The sequence below is a fragment of the Eublepharis macularius genome, chromosome 6 (genome assembly GCF_028583425.1).
Source record: "Eublepharis macularius isolate TG4126 chromosome 6, MPM_Emac_v1.0, whole genome shotgun sequence".
NCBI classification, from domain to species: Eukaryota; Metazoa; Chordata; class Lepidosauria; order Squamata; family Eublepharidae; genus Eublepharis; species Eublepharis macularius.
The window spans coordinates 104,686,982-104,712,954 of record NC_072795.1 but is presented as its reverse complement, the minus strand read 5'-3'; the positions used below and the strand labels follow the sequence as shown (position 1 = coordinate 104,712,954).

The 25,973-nt window shown below is 42.9% G+C and overlaps 1 protein-coding gene across 1 annotated transcript in view; it reads left to right on the top strand.

Moving 5' to 3' along the window:
* The window catches only part of LOC129332714 (lipase member M-like), a 29,305-nt gene extending 9,561 nt beyond the window's left edge, over positions 1–19,744 (top strand). Inside the window, exons 5-8 of the mRNA XM_054983940.1 lie at positions 796–905; positions 2,287–2,423; positions 15,427–15,492; positions 19,706–19,744. Of these exons, the coding sequence (XP_054839915.1) occupies positions 796–905; positions 2,287–2,423; positions 15,427–15,492; positions 19,706–19,744 (352 nt within the window). The remainder of the gene's footprint in view (positions 1–795; positions 906–2,286; positions 2,424–15,426; positions 15,493–19,705) is intronic.
* Positions 19,745–25,973: the final 6,229 nt, after the last annotated feature.

Here is a 25,973-nt window from a genome sequence, read left to right as displayed (position 1 = left end):
CCAGCTGGGCTAGGGGGCTCATATAGGTGTTAAATAATATCAGGGAGAGTATTGTCTCCCTGGGGAACACCACACCAGTGGATGGCATGACGATAACTGCTCCCTCAGCACCACCCTCTGTCACCGACCGTGGAGAAAGGAGACTAGCCACTGTAAGGCTACCTTGACCATCTCTTCTTCCAATACAGAAACTTTTCCCTGCAAGCATCCTACAGTACAAATCCAACTACATTTAATTTAATGGACAATATGCCATTATATTCAGTCAGCAAAACCTAGAGATAAAACTATTTCTGGGATGTATGAACTCAGGGATCTGATAAGGAAAGGGAGCAGAGTCCTGTGTTAGAGTGTTTTTCTCATAGAAATATTTCCTGGGCCTATAAAAGCAGCATGCCAATGAGAAATATTCAGATCAGTCTTGTCCCTGATGTCCTGGTTTTTTGTGTGTTTTTAAATGTGCAAGGACTCTTTTTTTTTTGGAGTGAGTATCCAACTCATTGTCACTTGCAGCCTAATGTTTTTAAAGTCCAGGGTAAGATTTGCAATTTGGTTCTGCTGTGTAGAAACTAATCAACATGTGATCATTTGATTGTCTCCTTAATCTGTTTTCTTGCAGCCAGAACCAGATGGTCCAAAGGGAAAACTTCATGTGAACAAATTGTAGGAATTTGAAGGCTACTTAATCATATTTTCTATGTTAATATAATTACTTGGTATTTTCTGGAGACAAAGTGCCTGAGGAAAGATCAGGAATGTACTTCTTACTCATTGGTGTATGTCTTTTGTTTTCAGTTTTCATGAAATGGGCATCTATGATCTTTCAGCCTTAACAGACTTTATTCTGCAGAAAAGTGGACAGAAACAAATCTATTGTGTTGCCCATTCTGAGGGAAGCACCATAGGTATGTGAAGAGCATGCACCTGTATGGGAAAGGAACATTTTATCAGTTGAGGGCTATGTCTATATTTTAGATTCTATTAATATAAATAAAATGAAGTAGAAACAGAGAGGTTTGCTATACACTCCAAAGATCAAGATGTGTGGCATTGGATATCACATATCTTAAATAGACATGGGCAAGAATCGAAATATGAAACAAATATTGTGATGAAACTGGCCCTCTTAAGCTTCAAGAAATGCATTTTGTGGGGGGCCAAAGTTTCATGAAATCTATGATCTTTTGGGCCATTTCGTGTGTTTCGTGATTGATTCATAATGCCACACAGGCTGGCGCCAATCTATTGATTCCCTACGCAACAGAGGGCAGGAACGTCTGTAGATCTTTCATTGCCCGATCTTAGCCCTCAAAACCCTGATAGGCAGCTCTCTATGCCAGCTGGAGAGAGCTCTCATTTTGCCCTATACAGCAAGGGACAGTGGATGGCTACTGAGAAGAAAAGCCTTCTGTAGCCATGGGAACACCCATCTCTTCCCTCCAAACCCTGATGGGCAGGTCTGTCTGCCAACAAGAGAGCTCCTGTTCTGCTCTATGTGAGAATTTCTTATTTAAGGCACAGCTCTGTCTCGTACTTTCAGTTTCAGCACAGACAGAGGAACGGGAGGATCTGTTGTTGCTGGAATTTGGGAGTGAGGGAGTGGAATTGGGAGCTTTTGGAAAGAGAGAGTGGAGATCTTTTGGGAAGCATTTGGGAGCTTTTTGGGAAGAGAGAGAGTGGATTTGGGAGCTTGCTGGGAAGGTTTTTTAGGTGAGGGTGCCTTTTCCCCTCCACTTCCCCCTTTCTCAGGCCTTTGCCTGGCTCTAGGGCCTAGCTTGATTCTGAGGCCTCTGGCAGCACTTCCCTTCCCACCCTTCCCATTGACCTTCCTGATCAATGTATTGCAAACTGGGAGGTTGGTTGGAGGAGAGCTTGCTGAAGTATCCGTGCAAGTTTAGTATCTCTGGGTATGAAGGGGGCCATTAAAATGCCCTGGGTTCTGACAAATCATGAAGCTAACGAATTGTTTCAGTAAATGTGTCAGTTTCATGACATTTCATAATTCGTGATTCGTGGATCATGACAAAACACGAAACTCTCATTTCGGTTTTTTTCCATTAAGGCCCATGTCTAATCTTAAACAGCCCCTGAATGGCTGCAGGATATTCAGTAACTGATGTATTCATTTGAAAATCTGAATGCAATGTAGATTTGTATTTTACATTCTTTATAAACAAAGATTTTGCATAGTATGTTAACGTTGTTAAACTGAGTTTTTAAAATAGCATATTGTTTCATTATTTATTGTAAAAAGCATGATAAGCGAAGTGTTTCTTGTTTTTTCAGCCTTGTTTGCATTTTCTGTACTGCCCCAACTTGCTTCAAAAGTTAAGATGTTTTTTGCCTTGGGACCTGTATATACACTTCAATATAGTATAAGTCCTCTTTTGCAGCTGCTACGTTTACCAGAAGCATTTTTGAAGGTTTGTGTGCAAACAGATTATTTTTCTATATTGTGATTGGATTAGTTTAGTTTATTACTTTTAGTTTATTACATTTATATCTCATCTTCCCTACACGCAGGCTCAGGGCAGCTCACAACAATGTTTAAATACAGAATTTAAAATATACACCTAGAACCACAGGAAAATACATAAAACCAATCAAATAAATACAGGCATCAACATTCACATAAGAGGCTGAACTAAAACCATAAACTGCAGATAGTGGAAGGATGGAACAATCACTTTCAGGGCAGCAGGGTGGCATGGTGGGGGCCTGGACAATCGGAGGGGACATTGTCAAGCCTCAGTCATAGGCCTGGCAGGACATCTCTGTTTTACAGGTCCTGTGGAACTGTAGCAGATCCCCCAGGACCTGGGTCTCCATTGGACGAGAGTTTCACCTGGCCCTGGTTGAGGCCAGATGAACGTCCCTCAGGCTGGGTGGGGACCACCAGTAGTTGCTTAGTGAAGACATGTTTTATGTACTACACCATAGGGTTATGATCCAAAGAAGCCCCCAATGTACAAACACATATATCTTATCTGAACAATTTGGAATGATTTCCAAATCCAAAACTAAAACTTGGCGATTCCATTGATTAAGATAAATCAAAACGAACAAAATAGTGTGCAGGCTTTTGAGTTCTCCAGAACCGGATGTTAAAAACTCTTGGCCAAGCGAGTCATCTAATTTGGCCTTTGGAAGGAATAAACATCACAACTTCACATTCTTAAAAGTATGAAAAATTGAAAAGCATTTTTTTGAAACCTCAGCATTAAAGAATAAGAGAGAAAATGTTAAGACATGAGGAAGCTTTTAAGTGTGGATATATATAGTCTACTAAGGAAAGCCAAAGTACAGAAATTCTGGCAACTCAGGTGATAATAAGGAAGACCAGACAGGATTTTTAGGCATTCTTTTCAAGTGAATTTAGAAAAAAAAAAAAGAGTCCTGGCAGAGTCTGTAGAAACATGCAGAACCGACAACCGGTAACAGATGTTGTTTAAGACCGAGCTTTGTACTTTGTTCCCCTGTTATTTTGTTAAATTGTTAAATTGTTAAATTGTTAAATTGTTAAGTTTCAGTTTTTGTTAAGTTTTAATAAGCTTGCTAAATGAGTTCTCTTTAGTTGGGTTTTTTTCTTGGAGCTATTTTGAAAACTAGCACCAAATAGAAGTGTTCTTTGTAGTAAGGCTAATTGAGAGCCAAGCTAGAAGTGACGAATGACACTTGAATGGCAAGTGAACAGACTTACATGTATTCCTCCCTGCTCACTTGCGCTCCAGTCGATGGAGCACAAGTGAACAGGGAGGAATACATGTGAGTCCGTTCACTTGCCATTCAAGTGTCATTCGTCACTTCTAGCTTGGCTCTGAGACAAAGAGCTATTTGCCACTCTGAGGTATGCTAGTTGAAGAAACTGAAAGAAATTAAAAGCTTACTAAAAGGATGAGAGGAGAGATTCTACTGAACTGAACGGAATTTATCTGATGATAGGTAAGAAGCTTCCTTACAAGACTTTGGTAATTTAGTTCTATTTTAATTTCCTTTTTGGGGGTATTTTGGATATTCCAGGGTTTTCAGTTGATGACTGCCATATTTGTGAAATGGGTCCTTAGGTTGTAATTACTCGAAGGGAGGATTGTATGCTATAATTGTTATCAAAAGCTCTTGAAAAAGGAATATAATTCAATAGACTCTCTTCCCTTGTGTGGAATTTAAACACCTAGAATTGAATTTGGAACTGCTATGGGGCAGAAAAGAACACATCCTTTTGAGAATGAGGCGAAATTGATGTCAAGTAAAGAGACCTGATTAGAGGATTTTTCCACCCCCTTTAAACAGCAAAATGTATTTGACTGTCTGGCTGTGGATGAGGATGGGGATACATGTTCTTTGGAATAGACTTTGCCTCTCATAATGATGCAACAATAATTCCTGATATGCACTCAGCGCCTCTCCAACAGTATGCTAGAAAAGTACTGAAGTGAGGCATGTTAGCAAATCAAACTAATTTAATTGCAGAGATGCTCCAAAAAAATTTTGGGAAAGCTTGAGATGATTATGGATTTTCTGTTGAGGGGTGAAAGAAGTTGCCCATTGAATTTGGATAAGTTGTTTAATCATTAAGAGTCTGGTAAATTCAATTACTCCAAAAGTGATAGGAAGATTTTGGAATTGATTTTGAAACAGGAAAGAGAACCTGTAACTGCTCCTAGGGATCAAACACCGGCTGTTTTCTCATTCACTTAAAACTCCAAATGTGTGGTAGTAAGTATCTTCCTGTATCATGGAAAATATATTAATTGGTCAACTAAATGGTGGGCTAGAAAGCATTGGGCTTTTCTTCTTAAAATGGCTCTATCTACTATCGATCTTGTTAAGGTGGAGTGAATCCCAGGCCCTACACACTTATAACCAGAGATTTTATCAAGGACGAATGTGCAAAAACTATTTCTGTAGCCAAAAGAAAAGATGACTGAGGAAACTCTTAAAATTGCAAAGTTAGACAAGAAGCAGAAGCAAAAGGTGACAGAAATAGGGTCAAATTCTAAATGCAGCTTTCAGCAACTTGCACGCATAAATAAAGAAATTATAATAACCAGTGCAAAGAAATAGAAGAGAAGAACAAAACAAGAAGAACAAGAGATATGTTCAAAAGGTTCTGAGAAATCAAAGGGAAATTCAAGCCACGGCTTGGTATGCTGAAAGATCAACATGGAAATACAGTATCTGTAGATGGAAATAGATGGAAAATAGATGGAAACAATACACTTAAGAACTATACAAAAGAGATGGAAGGATGACAGATTCTTCATCAAAAGTATCTTTTGATGAAGAACCAGAAATCCTAGAAAGTGAAGTAAAAGCTGCACTCAAAGCAATTGGGAGAAACAAATCACCTGGAGTAGATGGAATGCCAATAGAGCTATTTTAAGCTACAGAAATGGAGTCCATCAGAATCTTAACAAGAATATGTCAACAAATATGGAAAACAAAACAATGGCCCACAAACTGGAAACGCTCAGTCTACATTCCAATTCCAAGAAAAGGGAATGACAAAGAGTGAAGCAACTATTGGACTATCATGTTAATTTCCCATGCAAGCAAAATGATGCTCAAAATTCTACAGCAAAGACTCTTACCATATATGGAACGAGAAATGCCAGATGTTCAAGCTGGATTCAGAAAAGGAAGAGGCACTAGAGATTATATTGCAAATTTACGATGGCTAATGGAACATACCAGGGGATTTCAGAAGAAAATCAGCCTGTGTTTTATAGATTACAGCAAAGCTTTTGACTGTGTGTAGATCATGAAAACTTAATGGATAGTGTTAAAAGAAATGGGGGTGCCACAACATTTGATTGTTTTGATGCGCAACCTGTACTCTGAACAAGAGGCTACTGTCAGGACAGAATATGAGGAAACAGAATGGTTTCCAATTGGCAAGGGTGTCAGAACAGGTCTCCCTACCTGTTCAACCTCTGTGTAGAGTATATCATAAAGAAAGCTAGATTAGATCTAGAAGAAGGTGGAGTGAAAACTGGTAGAAGAGAAAGACCTAAAACAAGATGGCTTGATTCAAAAAAAGAAGCCACGTCCTCCAGTTTGTAGGATCTGAGCAAGTTTGTTAATTATAGGATGTTTTGGAGGTCTTTTTTCACTTAAATTGTATACCAGTATATATGCATGCTCATGCCTCTGATTACATTGAATTTGGGATTAGGCTTCAAAGGCATTTTAGGAATTCTTTAATAAAGAAATTAGTTTCACAAACTTCCAATACAAAAAAATTAGTTGTAGAGAAGTCGGCAATAAACCAGATCAGAGTGGACATGGCTGATTCCTCTAAAGCTCTGATTTTATTTGATCAGCTGGTACCATTAAAATCATCCTCTTCTAAAGAGGCAACTAGCCCAAAGCTTCTAGTTAGTACAGAACATCAACACCCTTCTTGTCCTGAACCTATGTTAGGTTTGATTAATCCAGGACTGGCGGGGATGGAGGAGGAGGTTGAAGCTAGCCTCCTTTCCTCCTTTGGTGCTTTGCCGCTGGTGGAACAGGATGTTCTGTAAATTCTCTACAGGCTCTGGTGATCTCTTTGAGGGAAATTAGGCAGGTGTCTCTCTGTCTCCACCCAAGTCTGTTCCTTATAAGAATCATGCCAATATTTAAGGCAGCTCAACATGAGCAATTGAGGTACATGCTTAGAGCTCACCCAAACATTGAAATGGAGTGGCAATCCCTTTTCCTTGCAACTGTGCATGTGTGGTATGTGTACACCTAAACGTTGTACTAGGGGAATAAAATCTGAAAGTATTATCAAACAAAAGCCATTCAAGTCAGCTGCAAAACTGAAGACATACATTTAAGAGATTTAGGCTGCACTCCTAAGCATACTTACCTGTGAGTAAGTACCACTGAACATAGTACGGCATTCTTCTGAGTAGATATGCATATGATTGTGTTGTCTTTGTTTACAGATTATATTTGGTGAGAAAGAGTTATGTTTGCTAAGCCCAAGTCTGAGAGCGTTCGTGGCCCAAACATGCAGCTACCAACTGATAGACGTACTCTGCAAGCAAGCTCTTTTTCTTGTTGGTGGATTCAATGAAAAAAATCTAAATGAGGTATTTATTTTTTAGTGCTCAGTATGAACTCAAAGAGAAGTTACAAGGATCAAAGAGTGTGGGTACTTCCCTTGTTGGAAATGAAGGCCTTTTTCAAGAGTGTATCATATGTGGTTCTTTTAGAGCAGGAGTCCCCAGTGTGGAGTACGTGGGAACCATTGCACTTACTGACATATTCCCTGGTGCCTGCCAAGTGTTTTTAGAAAGTGGATGGGGCCAGGTGGGCTTTTTCCAAGCTTGGATTTTTGACCATTGAAGATTTGATTGGTTGCGCAGATTTTTAAAAACATTTCTTTGGCAGAATCTGTTTCCACAGTGCAAGGACTTTCACTGTATGACTGAAGATAGGCTGTGACAGCCATTTTGTGGCTGGTTCCGCCTCCTGCAGCAGCCATTTTGTGGCAGCCATTTTGTAGATGTGCCCACCACAATGTACAAGAATTCCAAATGTGACTGCAGGCTCAAAAAGGTTTGAGACTCCTGTTGTACAGTGAAGGATTGTATGAGGCAAAGATGGGGGATGATTGTGAAGGCAAATCTCTTGACTAGGGATGTAAATGAATTTTGCATGGTGGCTTAAAAACCTGTTACTTTGAATGGGTTCCTTCTTAAGCACTGGAATAGATCCTCAGCAATCAAATATATGACTCCTATTCAGAGTTAGAGAGGAAGAGAGAGGTCCATAATGACATCACTGTCTCCCTTTTTTGACACTCAAGGTAGATTATTTATTCAAGCATACCCTGACAGTCTGTTTTCTTCTTTTTGTTGTCTTTCTTGAGGGTGTGTGTGTGTATGTATATGATCATTTTTTAAAACTTGAATGGGTGGTTTCTTATTGTTTGTAGATAATGGCCAATTAACTAACAAGAGTGAGTCCTTGTTTGTTGTTGGTTACTGCAGAGTCTTTGTAAATTTCCCCAGCAAAAAGCAAACTTTGTTTGCATTCCTTCAGGAATTCATGCTAAGTCTCTGTTAGTTATCTATAATAATATCTTAATCTTTTTCTATACTATGTTATGGACTAATTCATTACTTAAGCAGTATTTTCACAAAGCAAGTAATTTAATTTTTTTAAAACAGATTTGCAGTGTCAACAAAATATGTAAATTTAGAAATGAGATGATGCAATGTCTCTAAAATATATTTTAGTGGGAATAATAAAGAGGGATTTATTTCAAAAAGTACATTGCAGAGCTGGAAAATTTACAGAAAAGAGCAACCAAGATGATTAAACGGTTTGGAGCAGCTTTCTTATAAGGAGAGGCTGAAGAATCTGGAAATTTTCCACTTAGAAAAAAGATGACTGAAAGGGGACATCAAATAGGTTTATAAAAGTATATACGGGGCAGAAAGAGTGGTTAAGAATAACTTTTTCTACCTCTCCAAAATGATAGAACTTGGGGGCACCCAATGACGTTGATGAACAAAAGTTTTAGGATGGGGAAAAGGAAGTACTTTACTTGAGCAATTAAAATGTGGAATTAATTGCCAGAAGGTGTAGCCATGGCTCCAAGTATAGATGGCCTTAAAAGGGGGTTGGACAAATTCATGGAGGATACATTCATCAGTGATTGCTAGCCATGTTGACTAAAGGGACCCTCCATGCTCTGAGGCAATAAAACTCTGAATACCGGTACTCAGAGGCAACATCTGAGGAAAGTATTAGCCCTTATGCCATGTTGTTGGCCCTTCATAATAATTGGCTGTTGTGTGATACAGGATGCTGAACTGAATGGACTATTGGACTGATCAAGCATGCTTATTCTTATGTTTTCATATTTACAAAACTCTCAAGCTTCGCCTATGAGCATTTCAGTCTCCTCCTTTGAACACAAGAAAACCTCATTTGAAACACAAACTTTGTTTATTCAGCTGTCATTCTATAATGCAAATTTCTTGATGAAATATATCTGTCCACTAATTAGCTGCAAAAGAAGGCTCCAGGTAGGCTTGCCATGTTCCCACTTATGGTGGGCAATCTCCTACCAATTCCTTCCAATGGCCACTAATGCCAAGGCACTGGGGGAGAAATTGAAAATGGCGAAGGGCAGGCAAAGGCATGGAATGCAGGAGGCTCACTGGCATGCCAGTACCAATTCTGGGTTAAATCAGAGGTGATGCTCTATAATTTCATCAAAACTCTATGGTAAAACCATAGAACAAAACTAGAGATTTTGCAAAAAAATGACACGACATCAGCAATGTGCCAAAGCTCACTTCTGGGTGCATATGTCTCCTGCCAAGTGAGACCTGGCAACTCTTCTGGGTGCATATGTCTCCTGCCAAGTGAGATCTTGCAACCCTAGCTCCAGAGGCAAATCTAAGGCAATTTGCAACAGTTGTAATTGCTGATTAAGAGCCAATCTGATGGTGCTGATCAGTTTAAATACTGCAGTGGTTGCAAATGAAGTGAGCAAAACTGTTTTCTTTGGCTGTTTCCACACGCTGTTAAAGAGACGGGCCACTTACTGAATGCTGGCATTTTTTTCACAAATTCCAGATGCCTCCAATTTCAAAGTGAAGCAGGCAGTTTGGCTTCTGTTTGTTCAGCGTGTTTTAGCAGGCACAGGAAAGAGTGGGAAATCCCGTTCTCAGAAAAGATGCTGAACAAATGGAAGCCATACTGCCTGCTTCCGCTTTGAAATTGGAGGCATCTGGAATTTGTGAAAAAAACTGCCAGCGTTCAGTAAGTGGCCCGTCTCTTTAACAGCGTGTGGAAATGGCCTTTGCCTCACTGCACTCTGCTTTAAATGTGAATGGGAGATGTTATCTCCCTGTCAGTTTGGTTAGAGTTGCAGGTGTTAGGAGGCTGATGACTTGTTGAAGACCTCCCTCTTATTTATGAGCACTTGCCGGCTCTTGCTCAACTGAAGTAGGATCCTTAGATTTACTGCTTTGATATGATTGTGAACTATTTTCAGTACAGCTAGCTCTTAATCATATTCAGTTGTGTGCATGTGGTTAATTTCTCTTCTTTTCAGACTCATCCAGTAATTGATGACACATTAATGCATTCCCCATTATATTTTGTTCCTCAATAAAGATGGTCCAACTGATAGGGATTGCCCTGAACAGTTAATTAAAAAAAAATAACACTGTGGCCTTCATATCACAACTCACAGCTGACTTCTCTCAGAAAATCATACCATACAGACCAAAATGATTGCCAAAGGGTAGGAAAATCTGAGGAAGTGAGTTATGATTCATGAAAGCTCAGATTGAAATAAATGCTATTAATCTTTTTGTTTTATATAAACCAAAAGCAATACATGAGAAACTGCAGTGCAGCTTCTTATCTCTCCTGGCACAAAAGCTCATGTGACCTGAAAGCCATTCTAAATAACCTTTTCCTTACAGAGCCGGACTGATGTGTATTTATCACGATTTCCAGATTATTCTTCTGTGAAGCAAATACTCCATTGGAGCCAGGTAGGTTACTGAATGTATCTCTTGAACAAATCTGAGTATCTGACTGCCTATAAAATGGATTCATTTATTAAATTTTTAACTAATGAGTTTAGTCCTTTCTCATTTTATCATCACGACAATCCTGTTTGGATGCTTATACTGAAGGAAAGTAATTGATCCAAGGTCACCCACTATAAGTCAGACTGGAATTTAAACCCAGATATCCTTCATGATCCAAAATTCTAACCATTACACCACATTGGCTCTCTGTTTAGTACAATGTAATCACTTCCATTTTATGTATTGTTGAAGGCTTTCACGGCCGGAGAACGATGGTTGTTGTGGGTTTTCCAGGCTGTATTGCCGTGGTCTTGGCATTGTAGTTCCTGATGTTTTACCAGCAGCTGTGGCTGGCATCTTCTTCTGAAGATGCCAGCCACAGCTGCTGGCGAAACGTCAGGAACTACAATGCCAAGACCATGGCAATACAGCCCGGAAAACCCACAACAACCATCACTTCCATTTTGTTTAGTGAGAAAATATCAAAAGTGTCCTACAGCTCTAGATTCTGGATTTTCATTGCAATATGGTCAAATTCAGCCGTAGGAATTTCAGATTGAACTAGACAGTATCCTGCTATTCAGAGTGTTATTTTCATAGACTGGATCAAAGGAAATGAAACACTAAACATAAATGAAAGAGCCTAGATATTTCTGCATCAATGTAATTTAAAAGAAAAGAGATAGGAACTCTTTTGGTGTAAGAAATACTATGAAATAAATACATGCAATTTAGCTCTCAGAATAATATTGGTGTTCAGAATCCAGTTCTACTTTTGACCCTTGTCATTTTTTTTAAAAAAAGTCTGATATGCGAGTCTACTAGACCTCAAAATAAGTCAAAGGTTTTTTTTAAAAAAAAAGCTTGGAGGGTTGAACTGAGCATTCCACTAGTTAGGTGCCAGAATGAAAAATGAAACTTTTCTTAAACAACTGAAGCAAAGATACTAGAAAGAAGTAAAAGAATTTTCTTGTCAACTTTATTTTGGTTGCAAATTTCAGTTACATTTCACTGCAATTGAGGGAAAAATCTGTTTAAGCCAAGTCAGAATGGACAAAAGTTATTTCTTGTACTAAAAGTTCTTCATGAACAGTCATAATGGATACCAAGGGTTCTGCTAAATCATCTTGAACAGCAAAATGAAGTGTCTTTGATATCCATCAGAACACATTGCGCAAATAAAATGGAGGCATAGCAGAAATATCTTTACAACACTCTGACCCCAAAGGGCTAGAATGGGAAATGTGCTTTATCTGTCTGTCTGTCTGTTTATTTATAGTCAGCCTTTCTAATTGAGATTCAAGGATATATCGCACAATTGTTCAAAATTCTAAAACAGAGACTCTTATCATATATAGAAATGCCAGATGTTCTAGCTGGTTTCAGAAAAGGAAGAGAGACTAGAGATCATATTGCAAATTTACAATGGCTAATGGAACACACCAAAGAATTTCAGAAAAACATCAGCCTGTGTTTTATAGATTACAGCAAAGCTTTTGACTGTATGGACCATGAAAAGCTATGGAGGGTGTTAAAAGAAATGGGGGTGCCACAGCATCTCATTGTTTTGATGTGCGACCTGTACTCTGGACAAGAGGTTACTGTTAAGACAGAACATGGAGAAACAGAAAGGATTCCAATTAGAAAAGTTGAGACCAAGAGGTATTTTATTTCCCTATCTGCTCAATCTAGGCAGCACTTCCCGCCCAGTGGCCACAGCCACTATGCCCAGGGGCCAAGATTTGCCGCCCTGGAAGGAGGGAGAGGCAGCAGTGCTTTCCCAGCCATCTGGGTATGCGGCGGGGGTGGAGACAGCAGCTCTGTTTAGCCACTCTGCCCTCCCAACTTCTCAGTTGCACTTTGTGCTTGGCCTACCCACCTCACCTTAGTTCAGTGCAGGATTAGCCAGTTGCTGTTTATCAGGGCCAGGTAGGAATTTTTTCTCCTTTCTTGCATTCTGCCATTGGGGGAAGGAATTTTCCACCTACCTTGCACTGTCTGGAGAGGGGGTATTTGGCTAAGGTGGGTCAAGTTTTAATCTCCCATGGCAGGTTAGAAGTTGGGTAAAATTGAGTGGGCCGGTGACCACCATTGGCATATCCCCATTGGTGGGGAATTGGGGTCCGTCATGAGTGCCTTGCTGCTGTATAGCCCAGTTGTGAGGTCAGATGCTCTGGTGGGGAACCCCCGGACAAGCCGGTCCCCCCTGCAGCTTGACAGCCATGTGGGGGAGCTTTAAGGGGCTGTACCACCACTTCGCCAGGCCAGCCAGGTCACAGCCATATGATGGATGGCTCACCCCTGGGACAATTGGTGGATCACCCAGACAGGTCGGGGCAGACGTCCAGGAGCGACTCCAGGGCCTGACCTGTACCGCGTTGCCTCTGGTACTGCTGGAGAGTGGTCAGCAGGTGGCTCTGCAGCATCAGGCCCTCGCTGATCCTGCTGATCCTCCCGGTTCCTTGGCCTTGGCTGTTGTGTCCATGCTTTGACATTTCCAACAGGGTCCACAGTAACCCTTACTAATTCTCGTGACTAGAGATGGGCACGAACTGGAAAAAACCCGAACCATGTGGTTCATGGTTTGTCAAATCTGTTGAATTGTCAAAACTATGAACTTTCACAAACCTGCCCCTGGTTCATGAACCGGTTCATGAAAACGGTACATCCAGGTCAGAAAATTGTCACTTCTAGGTCAGCAGAAGTTCACTTTCGGGCCAGCAGAAGTTCACTTCCGGGTCAGCAGAAGGTCTGCAGGAAGTTCATCCCCTGTTGCCTAGGAAACTGATTGACTGGCACCAGTCTGTCTGCAGTGACGAACCAAAAAATGAACCAAATGAACCAGCCTAAAAGTTCGTGGCGGTTCATCAGAAATGGGATCTGATGAACTGTGGTTCACAAACCACGAACCAGCCTGGTTCGTGCTTAATTTTGGTTCATATTTCTGTTCGTGCCCATCTCTAGTCGTGACTGCAGACTACATCATCCTTTCCTAACGTAATGGCCATGTAAACCATTTATCCTCCTACAAGAGCACAGATGTCTGCATTTATTTTGTAGTAGGCGCTCTTACAGCAGAATAAATAGCTTGTATTCCAAAACATCATTAAGTATCTACTTTCCAAACTCTCCTTAGACTGTATAACACACTAACAGTGAAATCCTAATCAGACTTACTCCAGTCTAAAGCCATTTATTTTAATTGGCTTAGACAGGAGTAATTCTGTTTAGGATTTCATTGTTAATCCACAAAAAGGGCTGGGGCGGAAAGCAGGAGATTTCTCTACAAACTTACATGAGCTCCAAGTTTGCAGAAATTTGTGAAATTTATAAAATTTAAAAGCCACATAGTTCAAATCATTGCTTCATCATCTCATTACTTTTGCATGTTGACCTCACATTTCCCAGGGAAAGGCTGCCAGGGGCAGGAAAGGAAGGAACACTAAGAGACAGCATGGTGTAGAAGATAGGGTCTTCTGAGAACCATGTCGGAATCCCCCAAATCTTCCATAAAACCTAACCCAGTGGACTAAGGCAACTTATATACTCTCAGCTTAGTCTACTTGTTGTTGTGTGGATAAAATGGAGAAAACAAGAAAACAATATATGAAAGCATTATGAATGAAGTTGTTAAATTGAAACTGTGAGGTGGAATGATAAAAAATTGGTTGGTTGGTGGTTGAGAAAAAGAGAAGATATGAGCAGTGTCTGGAAGAGGGAAAGAGGAGGTGTAGTGGGGAGGTGTAAACAGGGGAACAGGACTTCAATTCCTACCACCCCTCCAGGTGGATTCCTCACTTACTATTTCTAAATACAGACACCTGAGCACAAATCCTGGAGGAACAGACAGTATCTGATTACAATAATCAGTTCATTTATGAGGATGGCTGTGAAGCAATCAAGTACACATGCACACAGATAGATATCAGACATGTGCAGAGTTCCCATCAGCCTCAGAAATTGGAGAAGAATAGTTTATCTCAGGGCCGGATCAAGGGGGGGCAGGGGGTTAGTCTGCCCCTGGCGCCACCAGGGAGGGGTTGCCGGGAGCAGCTGCCAGCTGCCAGCTGCCAGAGGGCGCAGGCAGCAGGGGGCAGGCAAATGGCGCGGGCGGCCCCACAGCCCCCTGCACTGCCTTTTGCCTGCCCTGCAGAACAGGGGGTGCACGGCAAGCCGGCTTCCCCCTGTCCCGCAGGGCAGGCGAAAGCAGTGTGAGGGGCTGCAAGGCTGCCCCACGCCATTCGCCTGTGGGGAGACGAATGACACGGGCAGCTTCCCAGCCCCGAACACTGCCTCCACCATTCTGTCCTGTGTGATGATGTCACCAAAGTGACGTCATCATGCAGCATGGGGAGCGCACGCGCTGCGCGCGCACGCAATGAAGTCAGCCTAGGGTTGCCCCGGGTGCGGGCAACCCTAGATCTGGCACTGGTTTATCTTGGAAGTAATTCATCCCTTTGCCTTTGGATCCAACCTATATTATCATCACTGGCACAATGATGGACGGAGCACCCCTTGGCCAACATGCCTAATTTGAATCCCCAAACATGTGAAATGCACTACACAGGTAGTACCTACCAAAAGCATATTGGTTCCAAATAATGAAAGACTCCAATTATAGAATTTTTGCTTGGTAACTGGACCTGTCTAAGTGTCCATCTCGTAAAGGAGAGAACTTCAACAGCAGAAATAAACTGTACAGCAGCACAGTCACATGAAGACTGCAAACACTGACATCTGTGTTAAAGGTGCTGCCTGAATAAACTGTGCCCTCATAATACAAATTATCTTAATTGTCAATTATGAAGTAAAGTTTGCCTGTTGTATTATGAGCGTTCAATATATTTCCTCAGTGGTTTTTTTTTTCATTTTCTAGTTAGTTAAAACAGGAGAACCTAGGTACTTTGACTACGGCTCACTGAACATAGAGAAATACAACCAGGTAAGAATGTAGTGGATCATTGCGCTTGTATTTTGGAGGGGTATGAATAAACATTGGGGGCGCATTGTGTTTTGAATGAAGGGTGCACAAACCGGTGAATATTTCTTTTGAGATTCGTTAATGTTTAAGGGGCCATTAGTGCCCCCCACCCCAACAACTGCCTGTGGCTGCTGTGTTGAGTTGTAGATAGCTGTTTTACACATTCATTTTAACTGTCACTTTGTAGCTTTAAGAGCTGCTCCACACGAGAAGTGATCCTACTATAAACATGTAGTTCTTTATAGATCACCTTTTTGTGTAAGAAGTCAAATGAAAAGCCTTCCCTTGAATGTCCTCAGATGTTTCACTTCCGAATATACTTTAAATTTTGCTTTGGGATGAAGCAACACAGTTGATTCATAGACACATAGTTATGTGCGGAACTTCTCTGAGACATTTTGATAATCTTATCAAACCTCTTTTGGATTCTCCAAAAATTTCTCAGATGATTCACCCTGGGTATTATTAATACAGCAATTTCATTCTTCTATTATTTGTCTTTTTTCCAGACCATTCCTCCCCTGTACAGGATAGAAGAGATCACCATTCCAATAGCGATGTGGAGTGGAGGTCAGGACTGGATTTCCCGGCCACAAGATACAGAAGAGTTAAGATCTCGACTGAAAAATATCATCCATTACAAGCATTTTACCGACTGGAACTTTTGGGATTTTATTTGGGGAATTGATGCTCCTCAGAGAATGTACTCAGAAATCTTGAGTTTGATGGAGAAATAACTGAAGTTGTTATTGTATCATTGTTTTTTAATTATTGTGTAACCTATTTGCTTCATCTTGTAATTCATATTCTTTTTATTTGCAAGTGTAAGTTTATCTGCTATTGAATAGCTTTCATAGTTCAAGCCTCAATTTCATCTTTTTTCCTGAGCTTAAAAAATAATAAAAAAGGATTAGAATCTAGGAGATCCAGGTGTGAATCTTTGCCATGGGAGCTTGCTGGGTGGCCTTGGAGCAGTCACATGCTCTCAGCCTCTCTACCTTACAGGGTTATTGTGAGGATAGAATGGAGAAGAAAAAAATAATGAAAGCTGCTTTTGGTTCCTAATGGGGAGAAAGATGGCGTATAAAGGAAAATACTAATACTAATATTACTAATAAATATTTTATATGATTAACTATGATATTTGTGTTTCCTAATATTTTCTTACTGGTGGGGGTTTACATCTTAAGCATCACAGTGTTTTGAAAGCAACATTCATCAACACCAAACCCTCACACCAGCAATTATCCCTAGATCTAGTGGTTGCCAACCTTTTTCTTACTGGCTGCTATTGTGCCTTTTAACAGCAGTTTGACCTGCAGGAATGCAAGAGTAATAACCATTTGCTCTGTTTTGTCAAAAGTTCCAATGGTTGATTTCTGTAGATCAGGTTTTCATTAAAGGAGGAGGGGCAAACTAAGCCTCTTCTTAGGCCAGTTGGCAACCTATCTGAAACTCTCATTGTTTCGGAGGCACCAGTCTGTATTTCCTCAGTCCTGCTGCTCATTCTGAAAGCTTTTTTGCTTTTCCATCATCACAGTGTGAGGTTTCATAGCCCTGCCCACTCCATCTTAGAATCATCTTTATGTGTTATGTCGCGCTACATTCAATGGGGTTTGTTCCCAGTTGTGACGTGAGCCTTGGGTACGTTCGATTTATAGTGCATGGCAATGTTCTAGTTAAGTCCCTCAGCTGGGGAGTAGAGATGGGCACGGATCGGCATTTGCCTATGGACCGCCGGTTTGGGGTTCATGGGCTTCCACGGTCCACGGTCCACGAACTTTTATCGGACCAGGCCCAGTTCAAGAACTGGTTCGAGAACCGGTTCAAGTCAGACAAGGCCTTGGTTTCCCCACAGATTTTCACTTCAGTCGACTTTCCCCACCAAAGGTTCTCATGTAATGCTCCTCGATTATCACTTTTCCAAAGAGACAAACAACAACTTCCCCTCCCCTGTTCTGACTGACCCTTACCCACCCTTGGGGGAAGGAGAGAGACTTGTGCTCCTGTCCAGGAGAGGTGGCTGCCCACAAAACCCACCTACATGGGGCTGCATCAACAAGAGATGCCATCCCCGGGGGCGGGGAGACCAACTCCCCATGATGGGAAATGAATGGATGTACTTGAGTGAAAGCCAACTCCGCAACAGGATCATGTAGCAATTCAAAGGCCCCTTGCTGGAATGGAAGGCACGGGAGGGATGGAAAGGGTGTCTTCCACACCTTGAGGGAAGGAAACTTATGCTACCCGGTTCAGAGGGAGCCTTTTTGGGCAGTGGACAAAGAGTACAACCTTAGTGACGTGGTGTGTCAGCTTGCTTGCTATCAAGCAAGCTGACCTGGGCCACTGTCCTACTTCTCACTGGACTTTGGGGATTGACCCTCAGAGGGGCCCTTGCGCTCGCAAGAGCAGGATGGTCACCGACAAAACCCACTTCACCAAACGTGATGTAGTCCATCAAGGAAGCTCATCATGTGCCTTAGACTGTTTTGTCAGCATACAAATCATATCAATTAAAAGAAGAGGTACTTAGAGGGTGCCAGGGAAAGGGCTTGTCGTCGGGAGGAGGATAATATATGTTTGTAAAGCTCAGTCATCATGTGCCTTACACTGTTTCGTCAATATACAAATACAAATCCACTATTTAGGGAGTGAAAAAGGCTTAGAAAGAAGTGAAGCAGACAGAGCCCCCCAAAACCTGCTGCCAGTGGTCCTAGGGTGGGTGTTTCACAGAGGCCAGTAGCAGCCTTCCTCCTGCACCTCAAAAGCCAGGCTGGAAATATCCCCCCAAGTCACCCACTATTTAGGGAGTGAAAAAGGCTTAGAAAGAAGTAAAGCAGACAGAGCCCCCCCAAACCTGCTGCCAGGGGTTCTAGGGTGGGTGTTTCACAGAGGCCAGTAGCAGTCTTCTCCCTGCACCTCAAAAGCTATGCTGGAAATATCCCCCCAAGTCACCCACTATTTAGGGAGTGAAAAAGGCTTAGAAAGAAGTAAAGCAGACAGAGCCCCCCCAAACCTGCTGCCAGGGGTTCTAGGGTGGGTGTTTCACAGAGGCCAGTAGCAGTCTTCTCCCTGCACCTCAAAAGCTATGCTGGAAATATCCCCCCAAGTCACCCACTATTTAGGGAGTGAAAAAGGCTTAGCAAGAAGTGAAGCAGACAGAGCCCCCCAAAACCTGCTGCCAGGGGTTCTAGGGTGGGTGTTTCACAGAGGCCAGTAGCAGTCTTCTCCCTGCACCTCAAAAGCCAGGCTGGAAATATCCCCCTAAGTCACCCACTATTTAGGGAGTGAAAAAGGCTTAGCAAGAAGTGAAGCAGACAGAGCCCCCCAAAACCTGCTGCCAGTGGTTCTAGGGTGAGTGTTTCACCGAGGCCAGTAGCAGTCTTCTCCCTGCACCTCAAAAGCCAGGCTGGAAATATCCCCCCAAGTCACCCAGAAAAAAGGAAGAGGTTTTTTGGGGGGGGATTAAGTCCGAGAAGAACCCAAGGACTCAAAATGCAGAAATAAATCAGAGTAACCCAATAGTGCAGTAAAAGGATTTTTTTAAAGTGCTCTAGAATAGAAATGAGAAAGCTCTCTTGCATCAGAAGCCCCAAAGCCCCAGACACAAGCCGCGCTCTCACAAAAAAAAAAAAACCTTCCCCACAGCAAGCAGTTGCTAAGCTAACTCGCATCCCTGCACCAGCAAAATGGAGCGGCTCTTCGTGCGCTTTGTCTTTTATGCAGAAAGGCTGTGATCTCTGACAAGCTCTTGATTGGCTGACAGAGCTGCCAATCAAGGTTTCCTGGGCTAAGATTGGTGTGTTCCAAACGGGGAAGGTGGCTCCACACCGCTGCCGAGGAAATTGTTTGAGCGGGAATCCTGGCATGACGGGCCAACGGACACACGGACAGAAAGCCCCAATGTTCGGCGGTTTCGTGAGAAAAACACGCGCCCACGGCCTACGTGTTCGCAAAGGATGACCTGGGTATGTTCGTGATGAAATTAGGTCCATTATGCGGTCCGTGCCCATCTCTACTGGGGAGTCTTACTGATTCTGCGTGCTCATTTTTTCCTGAGAGTACTGTAATGTTTTCTGTTGTTCACATTGGTCAGTGACTGCTCTGAATGAGTGGTTCTTGAGATAAATTGAGAACTCCCCATTCCCTAACCTCCTCCATTTCCTCCACCTAGGAGATCATTTACCAGATGACCATCCTGTTCTTGGAGTAGAGAAGCCTCTCCATGCAGCTGAGGACATGCGTCAGGGAACAAGCAGGAAATGGGGGCTTTTTGCATGGCAGATGTAAGGAGGAGGAGGATGACCTCTAAGGACTAGCTGCTGCTGTGCAGATCATCGTACAAGCAAAAAGGAGCATAGGATGCATGTGCTGCCTTCCCAGTACACAGCCCAGACGTGAGGCTGGCTGGCAACACAGGTGCTGGATGGAGGCAGGCAAGGGAAGCTTAGTCAACCTCCAGCATCCATCTCTACAGCACACTAGCAGCAATTGGAAGATCAGAGACAATCCAGAGAAACTAAACTGCACTGTGTCAGCTGTCAAAGAACCCCAGTTCACGCCCTTAAGCTGACTCTGGGCCCTGGAAATTTTGTTCGCACAGTTCTCCTCTCTCAGCTGCCCTGAAAGTTGTTGCACTGCAACTGATCTAGCAATTGCTAATTTTAAAAAACTTGAAAAAACCCTCCAGTCTTGAGGAAAAGGGGAAATGGCAGCAACAGGGACTGAGACGAAGAGAATGGTGCCAATATGGGCAGTATTTTACAAAATGTGCACCTTCCTATCCATAGGGTAAGCAGAAGTGCTTTACCTGTGCACTTTCTAAAAATATTGTACAGGGCAGGCACCCTTCATGTGTAAGTAACACCAATCCAATGAGAGAAAGTCAGTGCATATGACAGGACAGCTCAAAAGAAAGCAATTATTTTACATTTCTGTTTCTTAGTTGAAAAAGAACACATGCCAAACTAGAGGAATTAGCTGTGTTAGTCTGTAGTTGCAAAAAAGTAAAGAGTCCAGTAGCACCTTTAAGACTAACCAACTTTACTGTAGCATAAGCTTTCGAGAACCACAGTTCTCTTCGTCAGATGCATGGAGGGTAAGAAGAAACTGGCCAGATATATATAGGTGGTGAGGGGAGAGAGTAGATGCAAATCAGTTTCAAAAGTCATGGAAGTGGTGGAGTGTACAGTTCAGGCTGGGTGTGACCCCTCCCCTCCATAGCTGAATCTGAATAGAATGCCTGAAAGGAAGTTACTTCTGATAATGAGAAAACCATTCATAGTCTCTATGCAATCCAAGTCTGACTGAGTCAAGTTTACATATGAATTGCAATTCAGCACCTTCCCATTGGATTTTTAATTTAATTTTAATTTAATTTATTATATTTATATTCCGCCCTCCCCGCTTTCGCAGGCTCAGGGCGGATAACAAATACAAACATGTTTAAAAACATTTAAAAACTTTAAATAATACATTTAAAAACATTTAAAAACATTAAATATAACAATTCATGCTGCATAGTGGTTCATACATGCCTCTGTGTTTGCATAGGGGTGATGGTTTAACCCCCCCTTCATGGGGGGGGGGGCGGGCATTGCCCAGCGTTAGCCATATGCCTGGTGGAATAGCTCTGTCTTACAGGCCCGGCGAAAAGCAAGCAAATCTTGCCGGGCCCTTGTCTCGCAAGACAGAGCATTTTGTTTTTGAAAGGTTTCTGTTGAACTATGGTGACCTTTAAGTACTTGATGGAATGTCCTGGTGGATTGAAGTGTTCTCCCACTGGTTTCTGGATGTTGCCGTTTTTAATGTCATGCTGAACTGGACACTCTACATTTCCAAATTTTAATTTATATGTGCAGAATGGAGTGCATTCACTATATTTGTAATTCTGTGCCTACTTTGCACAGCCTGAGTGGGAAATTGCTTGCAATGCATGAAATTATCTAGTCAGAAAACAATTAGATGAGAATACTAGTTTCATGCCACAGTTACAGTGAAATCCTAAACAGAGTTATTCCAGTCTAAGCCCACTGAAATCTGCTTAGGAGTGTGCTGTGAGTGTGTTTTTTGTGGTGGAAGGGTGAAATTTTTCAGAAGTGAGATCAGGTGTAAGGTGATGTCATAACATCTGCCCTATGAATCCAATATTTCCTCCAGAGGAACTGATCTCTGTAGTCTGGAAATCAGTTGTAATTCCAGGAGTACTTCAGGACCCATCTTGACATTGATCACACTACACTGCAGGGATATTGATTGTATTTTTCAGGTTCAAAGGCTGCTATATTGTTGCTGCATACCCTAGATCTAGAGGGAAGTAGTTGGGCAGCAAAACTTGCCCAACAATAGCCAGGGTTTCATCTTAGCTGATGCAGGGTATGATGTGTGGACTGAAAATAGCAGAGGGATTTCATGATCTAGAAGACACCAACATCTTACAGTTGACAAAAAAGAATTCTGGGATTTTAAGTAAGTTTAGTGAAATATCCCATTCAGGATGCCATTATAGGTTTATTCTCTTCATTCAAAACTAAGTGTGTACTTTCTTGACAGGCAGCTGTTATGTTGGCTAATGGCATTTATGTGATGTTATTTTTGAATCACTAAAATGGTTCTCTGTTTGAAAAAATAGTTCACATGACCATATAAGTCTAGAGTTGAAAAAGATCCCCCTTTCCACCTCCTCCTTCGTTTTTCTAGGTATGCAAATCAAATGTGAAATTGAAGATTCTTCAACTCAAACTTTCAGTAGAAATATGTTATTCAATTGTAGGACAGTCATTGTGTCATGGAAGGTAGAAAGTCAAGCTAGGCCCCATGGAGACCCATGTTCAAAGTCACATTCTACCATTAACTCTATTTTGAAAAAAAATCCTACTGAGTACTTTGAAATTGGGGATCAAAATTACCCCAAATTACAGTAAAAATGGAAACCTGATATCTCTCTCAATTAGAGATGGGCACGGTCTGCATAACGGACCTAATTTCGTCACGAACTTACCCAGTTTGTCCTTCGCGAACACGTGGGCCGTGGGCGCGTGTTTTTCTCACGAAGCCACCGAACATTGGGACTTTCTGTCCGTGTGTCCATTGGCCAGTAGGGGTGTGCAAGGAAAAAACTTTTGGCTAAAGCCGAAAGCCGAAAGCCGAAAGAAGAATCTCTTTCGAATAAGCCGAAAGCCGAAACAAGAATCTCTTTCGGCTTTCGGCTTTCGGCTTTCGGCTTTCTTTCGGCTTTCTTTCGGCTTTTTCTATGGGAAAATGCCTCCGTCTTCCAGGACGCCTGGAGGAGGCATTTTACCACCGAATAAGCCCAAAATTGGTGGGGACCTTCCTCTAACCCTTCTCTAAAAACCACCCAAGTTTCAGACAGATTGGACTTTGGGGGGCTATGTTATGGCCCCCCAAAGCAGGTCCCCCATCCTCCCATAAGAAAGCGAAGGAGCAGCATATTGTTAGCATGCTGCTGCTAATCTTTCTTCATTATTTCCTATGGGGAAAAAATGAAGAGGCAGTCTTCCTTTGCCAGGGGTGGCATTTTGCATGCAAAATGCCCCCTTACCCTCAGGGGCCCTTCTCCCACCCTTCCTCCCACCCCCCACCAAGGCTCAGCCTGCTCCCACTTGGGGGGGGGGCATTTCATGGCCTCCCCAAGTGGGTGCTCTAATCTCTCTACCACTGACAGCTGGGGGAGGCTTGTCTTGCCAGGGGTGGCATTTTGCATGCAAAATGCCCCCCAGCCCTCAGGGGCCCTTCTCCCACCCCTCCTCCCACCCCCCACCAAGGCTCAGCCTGCTCCCACTTGGGGGGGCCATTTCATGGCCTCCCCAAGTAGGTGCTCCCATCTCTACCTCTGACAGCTGGGGGAGGCTTGTCTTGCAAGGGGTGGCATTTTGCATGCCAAATGCCACCCTTACCCTCAGGGGCCCTTCTCCCACCCTTCCTACCACCCCCCACCACATGCATTCCTTGACAATCAAGAAATCTGGAGTTAAATATAATGTGCATGTAAGTCCCTCAAAGACAGAAGCAATATGGAGGTAATGACCCATTTGATTTCCACAACCTCAGACACAATTAGGGATCCGTTTCCCCTTGGTGGGGGATCCCCCACTCTCACCTATCACCCCCTGTCACTGCTTACCTGGCTGGAAGGGGGAAAGTCAGGGAATGAGCCTTCAAGGTACGCTCCTGGGGCTGCTGCCGTGATGTCACTGATGTCATCTGGCTGCCCTGAGAGTATTCCTGTGCTTTGCAGTGGGCTGATTTGGGCCCTACAGGCCAAAGCAGGATCCCTTGTGGCCCAAATCTGCCTGCTGTGTATTGTGTGTGCTCCCCAGCCTTGTGTGATGATCACATCACTTCCTAGAACAGACATCATCATGCCAGAGCATTGCCATGAAATGATCATGCGTGTGTGAACAGACCCTAAGTATCCTGTAGGCTTCAGTGATGGTATAGTCTGTCAGTAATGTTTTCACACACATTATAGAGAGAGAGAGAGACAGAGAAGGGGGGGAGGCACTGAACCTAGATTATTTCTTCTATTTTACTGTCCCCTTCCAAAGCCAGGGTGGCATTGGCACAATGACCCCCTCCCCCCGGCCAGAGCCTTAGTAACAGTATGCATTGACAGGCCCATGCATCATAGTCCTTTTTGAGACCCAGCCAAGTTGTGTGCCTTTTGGAGAAAAATGTTCAAGTTGCTGGTGGGGGTATGAACAATTTTTAGATATCCACTGTAGTGCAATGGCTAGAGTGTTGGTCTAGAATCTGGCAGACTCTGATTCTGTGCCTTGTAGGCTTGATGGATGTTCTTGGCTCAGCCTAAGTAAACAATTGTGTTGTGTTTTCCAGAGGCAGTCTAGGTGATTTTGGGGCCCTGGACAAATGTTCTGGACGGGGCCCCAGAACCAGTGCCGCCCCACCACTGGCTCCTTGCCAAGGCCAAGCAATTTGGTCACCTAGGCCCCAGATAGAGTGGGCTGGAGTGCGTTGTTTCCTTCCTCCCCCCCCTCCACCCCCTCCTACAACTAAGAAGGCCATCGGTGGATGTAGTCACTCCCAATGTGAGGCATGGAGCAGCTGTCTATTGTTAGCCTGGTTGTGATGAGGGTGAAACAAATCAAGGGAGAACAGCAATGTGTAAACCACTATAGGTTCCCATGGGGGAGAAAACCCGGGCATAAGATAAACCTTTAATTTGGTGGGGAGGGGGTATATACATTTTATGTGTATGTGTCTGTATGTTTTATGTATTCAAATCACTTATGTTGTACTTTAGAATTATATTGAGCTCCAAAATATCCCAAAAACCTTGTCCATGTATTGCAAACCGAAGTCAATCTACCACATCTAGGGTATTCTTCTTTTCCCTACTGCCTTCAATTTTTCCTAGCATTATTGTCTTTTCTAGTGAACCTTGTCTTCTCATGATGTGACATAAGCACTATCATCAATTGATATCTTCAAGGGAGAAAGCAGGCCTGATTTGGTCTGGATGCCACTTACATGTCTTTTTCGGAGTCCATGGTACATGTAAATTAAAACTTTCTTCCCACTTCACAGTATGAATGCGTTTTCTTCCTATGAGCTTTGTCTAAATTTTACTGTACTGATACTGCTCATTTGGCCAAAAGGCCTGCCCTTGAGCAATGCCACATTAAATACTTCATAATAAAAATATGTTTTTAAAACCATTTAAAAGTGTCTTTAAGTGCCATACGCTGATTTAAAAAACATAAGCTAAATGTTTGGGTACACAACCAGATATGTGAATGACTGAAATGCAGCCCAATCCCACTGCTACTTAAAATCCATTTTTGATGGAGGTCTGGATTGTCTTACATTGGTGTCATTGAGCTTGGAATCAGGAACCTGGAAGTGTTCCATGGGGGCTACAACTTTCATGCCAAGGCTAAGAGGGTGGGAACGGGATCTCTCTGGGGTGGCAAACTCTGGCCTTGGAAGTTACTGGCAATTTGGGGGTGGGACTTGTGGAAAGGGAAATCTGGGTAGGGATCTCCCCCAGAATCCATGGTCCACATTTGCCCTCTAAAGAGATTGCCCTTGGAAGCAGCCAGTTTCTCTAGGGAACTACTCTCTCTAACCTGAACTCAAGCCCAACCAGGAGTTTGGCAGCCCTAGGGAAATTTCTGAAAAAGATGGCAAAGGAGGGCCAGCAACTGATAGAGGCATGGAAGCCCACACCAGGACAGTAGCAGGGGCCTACTTGGGCACAAAGGACAACCAGTGCTCTCATCCCCCATAGTCCACTCCTTACAGCCCCACACAAACCCAGTTCCCCCACCCCAGCTGCCACACACAGACCCAAATCCTCCACTCAGCCCCTCTCAGAACCAAAACCACCCTCAGCTGCCCCACACCCAGTACCCCAGGAACAGGCTGGCCAGCCTGCCCCATTGTTCCCTATGCTGGGAACC